This window comes from Salvelinus namaycush, chromosome 37, assembly GCF_016432855.1.
Source record: "Salvelinus namaycush isolate Seneca chromosome 37, SaNama_1.0, whole genome shotgun sequence".
Lineage (NCBI taxonomy): Eukaryota > Metazoa > Chordata > Actinopteri > Salmoniformes > Salmonidae > Salvelinus > Salvelinus namaycush.
The window spans coordinates 15,422,513-15,431,042 of record NC_052343.1 but is presented as its reverse complement, the minus strand read 5'-3'; the positions used below and the strand labels follow the sequence as shown (position 1 = coordinate 15,431,042).

At 45.1% G+C, this 8,530-nt stretch overlaps 1 protein-coding gene across 1 annotated transcript; it reads left to right on the top strand.

Moving 5' to 3' along the window:
* The first annotated feature begins 343 nt into the window (after positions 1-343).
* On the top strand, positions 344-6,368 carry LOC120031256 (gonadotropin-releasing hormone II receptor-like). Its single transcript, XM_038976931.1, has 4 exons — positions 344-376; positions 1,974-2,564; positions 5,574-5,775; positions 5,947-6,368. Exons 1-4 carry the CDS (start codon positions 344-346, stop codon positions 6,366-6,368), a joined length of 1,248 nt encoding a protein of 415 aa, XP_038832859.1.
* Positions 6,369-8,530: the final 2,162 nt, after the last annotated feature.

Genomic DNA, 8,530 nt, shown 5'->3' with positions numbered 1-8,530 from the left:
TTTTAGGTTACTGTAGCTATACAATTCTTCTTATGTAATCATATAAAACATGCATGTTCAAGATAGTATGCATAGGACGTTGCAGGTCAATGGAGATCTTCACAATTGCTGTAACAATCTGCACAGAATTTCGAACGGCATTAATGTAATCTCAACTGCAATACAGGTCATTTGGTTCTGCTATTAGGTTAATTAAACACAGTGATAACACATTTTTAGATTACTGTAGCTATACATTTGTATGCTGTTTATCAGTCGCATGAGGTCTTATTTTACATTAATAATCACGTATCCTATCCAGAGCAATGTAGAATAACTGACGGCGCATAAAAACTTTGTGTATATGATAATAATGTATGTAATCACGATAAGGATATACAGTGGGGCAAAAAAGTATTTAGTCAGCCACCAATTGTGAAACTTCTCCCACTTAAAAAGATGAGGCCTGTAATTTTCATCATAGCTACACTTCAACTATGACAGACAAAATGAGAGAAAAAAAATCCAGAAAATCACATTGTAGGATTTTTTATGAATTTATTTGCAAATTATGGTGGAAAATAAGTATTTGGTCAATAACAAAAGTTTCTCAATACTTTGTTATATACCCTTTGTTGGCAATGACAGAGGTCAAATGGTTTCTGTAAGTCTTCACAAGGTTTTCACACACTGTTGCTGGTATTTTGGCCCATTCCTCCATGCAGATCTCCTCTAGAGCAGTGATGTTTTGGGGCTGTTGCTGGGCAACACGGACTTCCAACTCCCTCCAAAGATTTTCTATGGGGTTGAGATCTGGAGACTGGCTAGGCCACTCCAGGACCTTGAAATGCTTCTTACGAAGCCACTCCTTCGTTGCCCGGGCGGTGTGTTTGGGATCATTGTCATGCTGAAAGACCCGGCCACGTTTCATCTTCAATGCCCTTGCTGATGGAAGGAGGTTTTCACTCAATCTCACGATACATGGCCCCATTCATTCTTTCCTTTACACGGATCAGTCGTCCTGGTCCCTTTGCAGAAAAACAGCCCCAAAGCATGATGTTTCCACCCCCATGCTTCACAGTAGGTATGGTGTTCTTTGGATGCAACTCAGCATTCTTTGTCCTCCAAACACGACGAGTTGAGTTACCAAAAAGTTATATTTTGGTTTCATCTGACCATATGACATTCTCCCAATCTTCTTCTGGATCATCCAAATGCTCTCTAGCAAACTTCAGACGGGCCTGGACATGTACTGGCTTAAGCAGGGGGACACGTCTGGCACTGCAGGATTTGAGTCCCTGGCGGCGTAGTGTGTTACTGATGGTAGGCTTTGTTACTTTGGTTCCAGCTCTCTGCAGGTCATTCACTAGGTCCCCCTGTGTGGTTCTGGGATTTTTGCTCACCGTTCTTGTGATCATTTTGACCCCACGGGGTGAGATCTTGCGTGGAGCCCCAGATCGAGGGAGATTATCAGTGGTCTTGTATGTCTTCCATTTCCTAATAATTGCTCCCACAGTTGATTTCTTCAAACCAAGCTGCTTACCTATTGCAGATTCAGTCTTCCCAGCCTGGTGCAGTTCTACAATTTTGTTTCTGGTGTCCTTTGACAGCTCTTTGGTCTTGGCCATAGTGGAGTTTGGAGTGTGACTGTTTGAGGTTGTGGACAGGTGTCTTTTATACTGATAACAAGTTCAAACAGGTGCCATTAATACAGGTAACGAGTGGAGGACAGAGGAGCCTCTTAAAGAAGAAGTTACAGGTCTGTGAGAGCCAGAAATCTTGCTTGTTTGTAGGTGACCAAATACTTATTTTCCACCATAATTTGCAAATAAATTCATTAAAAATCCTACAATGTGATTTTCTGGATTTTTTTTTCTCATTTTGTCTGTCATAGTTGAAGTGTACCTATGATGAAAATTACATGTCTCTCTCATCTTTTTAAGTGGGAGAACTTGCACAATTGGTGGCTGACTAAATGCTTTTTTGCCCCACTGTACATGTTTTACTTTATCTCCAGTCATTCATATAAACCTCTTCTTTTCCAACCCAGGATGTCTGGCAATCTGTCCCTCCTGAGGCCTCCATTAGTGGGTGCCACCGGGTCAATGCAACCCGCCCTCTCAAACATGTCCCAGTTTCCCCTGGTTGACTGGGAGACACCCACCTTCACCCGCGCTGCCCAATTCCGTGTCGGCGCCACCTTAATCCTCTTCCTATTTGCTGCCTGCAGCAACCTTGCATTATTGGTCAGTGTGTGCCGAGGGCGTGGCCGGCGCCTGGCTTCTCACCTGCGACCACTCATCATGAGCCTGGCCGCCGCCGACCTGATGATGACCTTTGTGGTGATGCCACTGGACGCCATTTGGAACATCACGGTGCAGTGGTATGGCGGAGACGCCATGTGTAAGATGCTATGCTTCCTCAAGCTGTTTGCCATGCACTCGTCAGCCTTCATCCTGGTGGTGGTCAGTCTGGACAGGCACCACGCCATCCTGCACCCGCTGGACTCACTCAACTCCCACCACCGGAACAAGAGGATGCTGGGTCTGGCATGGGGCCTCAGCGTGCTTCTGGCCTTACCACAGGTGAGTTAAAACCCCGGTAGGCTTATTTACTATAAATAGTGTGGCACTCCAAGAAATTCAAGGTAAATTCCTTAAAGTGAAAGTGATTTTGTTAATTCCTGGTATGTTGTTGAGTCGTGTTCATGCCAAGTGCAGCTCTAGCTGTGGGTTAGTCAAGGCACTTAGAAATGTATATTTACATTTTAGCAATTTAGCAGATGCTTTTATCCAAAGCTACTTAGAGTAAGTGCATTCATCTTAAGATAGCTAGGTGAGGGCCTCCCGAGTGGTGCAGCGGTCTAAGGCACTGCATCGCCGTGTTGTGGAGTCACTACAGCCTGGGGTTTGATCACCGGCCGTGACCGGGAGTCCCATAGGGCGGAGCACAATTGATCCAGCATCGTCGGGTTAGGGGAGGGTTTGGCCGGGGGGGGGCTTTACTTTGCTCATCGCGCTCTAGTGACTCCTTGTGGCGGGCCGGGCGCCTGCAGGCTGACCTCGTCGTCAGTTGAACGATGTTTCCTCCAACATATTGGTGCAGTTGGCTTCCAGGTTAGGCGGGCAGGTGTTAAGAAGTGTCTTTTGGTCGGGTCATGTTACGGAGGACGCATGACTCGACTTTCGCCTCTCCCGAGCCTGGCAGCGATGAGACAAGATCGGAATCACAACATTTGTAAGAAAAAGGGGGTAAAAATTACATTAATAAATAAAAAATAGATAGCTAGGTGAGAACCACATCACAGTTGTCGTAAGTACATTTTGCCTCAATACAGAAGTTTGTTTTTTGGGTGGGGGGGCGAGGGGGGGAGACTAAGATGTCTTATTTAAGATATTCTTTGAAGCGGAAGGGTTTCAGTTGTTTTTGGAAGATGGGCAGAGACTCTGCTGTCCTAGCTTCAGGGGGAAGATGGGCAGAGACTCTGCTGTCCTAGCGTCAGGTTGGAAGATGGGCAGAGACTCTGCTGTCCTAGCTTCAGGGGGAAGCTCGTTCCACAATTGGGGTGCCAGGACAGGGTGGAGCTTTGACTGGCTGAGCGGGAGTGTACACATTATCAATCAGTTTGCACAGATGTTTCAAGTGCCAGTTAACTCTCTCGACCCAGTGGCTGATGGGAGATGACAGGTGAAAGGATGGCTGAGGTCACCAATTGTGACAGATACTGAATTAATCTGGTCAAGGTCAAGCGTACATCTAATACACACACACATACACACACAGTGACGAACGAGGAGGCATTACCTACGATTCTGTTCCTGCATGGTGTGCTGTACTCAACTGTCATCTCAACTGTCATCTGTGCACACATACTGATGGACCTAGATGGGGATTTAATGAATATAGGCTGGGGATCTCCCTGGCTCTTTGGCAATGTGTTCCTTGAATCAAAAACACAATCCTGTCTGCTGTGTCATTGAAAAATGCTTTCCTGAAAAACCCCTTGACAAAAACAGTGCATTAAGGATTATGTGAAAGCGATAGTTAATGGTGCACTGGTCTGTGAGGACAGCCAGTGTAGAGGGAAATGTGGATGGATGCGTTCATTGATTTGCTTTGACAGTGAAGTCAAATATTTCCTCTGAACTTGACGTAGTGGTTTATGCCTTGTAATATATTATTATTATAAACAAATATAAAAAAAGATGCCCCACAGTGTGATCTTGAATTTGTTTTGGGCTACAACCTATTCAAATTCACACTGCAGGGCATATTTTTTCCCCTGTAGAAAATACATAAATAAATATATAACAAGTCATCTGATATAGAATGTAGCCTAAGGAAATATAAAATGTTCAGTACATAACTTACCGTAGTTAGGATTGTTCTTGGGTATATTCTTGCGCAGTATGTCAAATGGTTTCAAAGAGTAATGGCATACTACTGCACCACAACTTCAAAGTAGTGCAGGCTTCTCTACATTGTTTGGATGACTTACTTCAAGCGGCAGGAGAGTGACTGTTTGCTTGAATGGGGGAGAGTGTCAGGGTGTGGGACGGGAGGTTCAAAGGGGATGGGGGGGGCATGCGTCCCGCATGAGAATAGATTTATTAATCTGAGTAGACAAATAAGCCTAATTTGCTGTCAGAGTGGCGCCGGAGCTGCTGGGAGTTTTATCAGTGCACCTGCTGGTAGCCGAGTGATTCACCACAGAGCATGAGCATCTTGAACGTCTCGCCTCAGGCTCTTCCCCTGTAATTTAATTTTCAGGGCTGCAGAGTGCAGAGGGGCATAACAGGATTTACATATCAGTGCCACACCGTCAGAGATCCCACGTAATCACCACCCCTATGCAGCAGAGGGGGAAGGACAAGGGGGTAGATAGACAGATAGGGATATGCCTTCTGGAGTCTTCCTGGAAATTAGGAGGCATTTCAGCGAGATATCTTTAAATTCCTGGCATGCTGATATTAGTTAGTTAATTGTGCCCCCCAGAGTGTGAAATGTGATTATATTCCTGAGAATTAGGAAAGTGCAACATCAGCAGCGGGAGGAGGGAGATGTTGTAAAAGCAAGTATTTAAACACTGAAAACAATCTAATGTTGGGGGATTGGAAAACAAGTAAAATTGCATTGTTGCAAAAAGCGAACAACTCTGCCCCCAACTCAGATTAGATACAATTAGTATAAAATCATAAATCAATTCAGTATTTATATATGTCTGTCATAGTGATTTATGTCCCCAAATAATTTTGAAAGCCATTGCAGAGTATGGATCCACCTTGAAAGTTACTGTGATGCTACTGACCACTGCATTCCTTAATCAGAAAATACTGCAGACATGACTCAGCCACTGCATTTTCTCATTAAACCACCCATTTCTGGCTAGTGCTCTGGCACAAAATAGCAGCCAAGACCTCAACTGAGTTTTATACTTTGAAGGTAGATTAAATGATCCCCAACACAACCTAAAGTAGTATTGTAGTAGTCCAGTGTATACCTGTGTGAAAGGTGCTGCTGTATTTACAGTAGGTGGATTGTCATACATCTTAGATGTTGTGGTTGTTGTTACTCAGTGACTTCCTGTTCCCCAGCTGTTCATCTTCCGGGCCATCAAGGCCGAGGGCGTAGACTTCACCCAGTGTGTGACCCATGGCAGCTTCAAAGAGCGATGGCAGGAGACAGTCTACAACATGTTCTACTTCGTCACTCTCTACGTGTTCCCCCTGCTGGTCATGAGTTTCTGCTACACACGCATCCTCATTGAGATCAATCAACAACTCCACAGGAACAAAGGTACAAGCTAGCTATTCCAATCTGGCAACCACAATACTTGCATGGCCAAAATGGCAACCTCAGTAGGCCTATATGCTGTTCCAACATTAATTATACATTGACAATGTTTAGGAGAGATATGATAGCTACATTGGCTTTAGGAAGCTACTAACCAGTGCCATACTTTTCCAGCTGGTGAGTCCTGCCTGAGACGCAGTGGCACAGACATGATCCCCAAAGCACGAATGAAGACTCTAAAGATGACCATCATCATTGTGATGTCCTTTGTGGTCTGCTGGACGCCCTACTACCTCCTGGGTATCTGGTACTGGTTCCAGCCGGAGATGTTGCAGGTCACGCCTGAATACATCCACCACGCCCTGTTTGTCTTCGGCAACCTGAACACATGTTTTGACCCGGTCATCTATGGCTTCTACATGCCCTCGTTCCGGGCCGACCTGGCCATGTGCTGGTGCTATAGAAGAAGGGACATTAATATGTCGCCCAGGTCTCTGGACCGCCTGTCCGCCCACCAGGGCCCCCACAGCGGAGAGCAGGACTCTGACGCCCCCGGTGTGGAACAGACCAAAGAGACTGGAGGTGACGGTAGATGACTGGCGCTGACAGTAAGTACATCTGTAAGGTTGGAGGGCTGAGGGAGAGCAGACCTGGAAATGAGCGCTACTAAGGAGTATGTAGACCGACCTACTTATTCTGTGAGGTGAAGACAGTGACATGCTAAACAGCACCACCAAAATGTCTCCCCTCTGATTGTACGCCCATCTTTGACATTTTGAGGACATTGTTGGAGCATGGGAGGAGGCACTTGAGTTAGGGGTCAAGCCCAAACTGAGATGAAAGGGATAGATAGATAAAGAGACAAAACTATCTTGGAAGCCAAGGCAAGCCAAAGACATGTTTTCTGGGCCTAATCTTCAGCGTTAAGCACCATGGCTAAGGCAGTTCAGAGGTAGACTTGGGAGCCACCCTGATCTTGTGAGCTTACATTAATGGTTTGTTGTATCCAAGAGGTCCAGAGGGAGGCAGAACAGAACCAACTGGGCTGCAACACGTTTCTGACAACGTTGCATATCCAGTTATACAGCAACAGTTAAGCACATGCCATTCTATTTCAATTACTATAAAATGGAAAGGCAAACTCATTTTAAGCGCCGTTCCACAACCCTCTACGAACCATTCAAACCCTTGTCTGTCCCCTGATATATACACCATGCTGCTTACAGTATGTCACACTGCCTGCTGTCTGCCTACAGGTTGCTTTTCCATGCAACACTGTGTCCTTACAATGTCAGGCTGCATGAGATGATCTCCATAGCCACACATCACTATACAGAACTGTCAAATTACAAAACAAATTACAAATGCAGTAGGTGGTACAATAAAATGGTTGGCCGTTTCCCTCAGAAGACAAACAGTCCAGAGAACTGTCACACTCAGTGCATGTCATGGAGAAAAACATAATCTGTACTGTACTTATTATTCATGCATTCACTTCAGCCATTCAGGCTTGAAAACCAAAGCACAACTACAGTATACTATAATACACTGAGTGTACAAAATATTAGGAACATCTTGCTAATATTGAGTTGCCCACCCTTTTGTTCTCAGAACAGCCTCAATTCGTTGGGGCATAAACTCTACAAGGTTTCAAAAGTGTTCCACAGGGATGCTGGCCAATGTTGACTCCAATGCTTCCCACAGTTGTGTTAAGTTGGCTGATAGTGGATCTCTACTCCGAAGAGAAAAAATCCACTCGCAGATGGATACCCTGCTGTCATGAAGGGATGCACCGGATTGGCAATGATGTTCAGATATCCTGTGGCATTCAAAAGTCACTCCAGTTTTATCAAGGGACCAATGTGTGCCATGAAAACATGACTAACTGTAGCCTGTCTGTTGCTGCTCTACACAATTTGTGTCAGCCTCCTCTGTCCTCTTTCATCAATGACCCTGTTTCAACCACTGGCCTGCCGATGGCTGGATGTCCTTTGGGTGGTGGACCATTCTTGATACACAGAGAGAAACTGTTGAGCGTGAAAAACCCAGCAGTGTTGCAGTTCTTGACACACTCAAACTGGTGCTCCCGGCACCTACTACCGTACCACGTTCAAAGGCACTTAAATATTTTCCCTTGCCCATTCACCGTCTGAATGGCACACATGCACAATCCATGTCTCAGTTGTCTTAAGGCTTAAAAATCATTATTTAACCTATCTCTTCCCCTTCATTGACACTGATTGAAGTAGATTTAACAGGTGACATCAATAAGGGATCATATCTTTCACCTTGATTCACCTGGTCAGTCTATGTCATGGAAAGAGCAGTGTTTTGTACACTCACTGGATATGGCAGCAGAGTGCAGACAGGTGGAATCCATAATGCATCAAGCCCATTAATCTTACCATTGTGCTAAAGGGCCAAGAAGATACTTGTTAGTAGGGTCACAAGTAGTGGGCTAAGCCATAGTCATTACGCTATACAAATCAATTCTCCTGATCATTCTCCTGTAGCTACAGTATGCTCTGAGGCTTGAGGCAGCCAGATTGATAGTCATGTAAGAAGAATATCATGGGATGTCTGTCCTGGGGGTATACACTATACACATACTGTATGCTCACCTTCTTATGGAATGTTCCGAATATCATATACTCAGAGGTATGAATTCACTTGGGGGTTGTTCCATCCCAACCAAAATCGGTATGTTCATGAGACGGTAAGAGTTCCCATGAAGGGAGAGTATGCAACAACCTCTCCC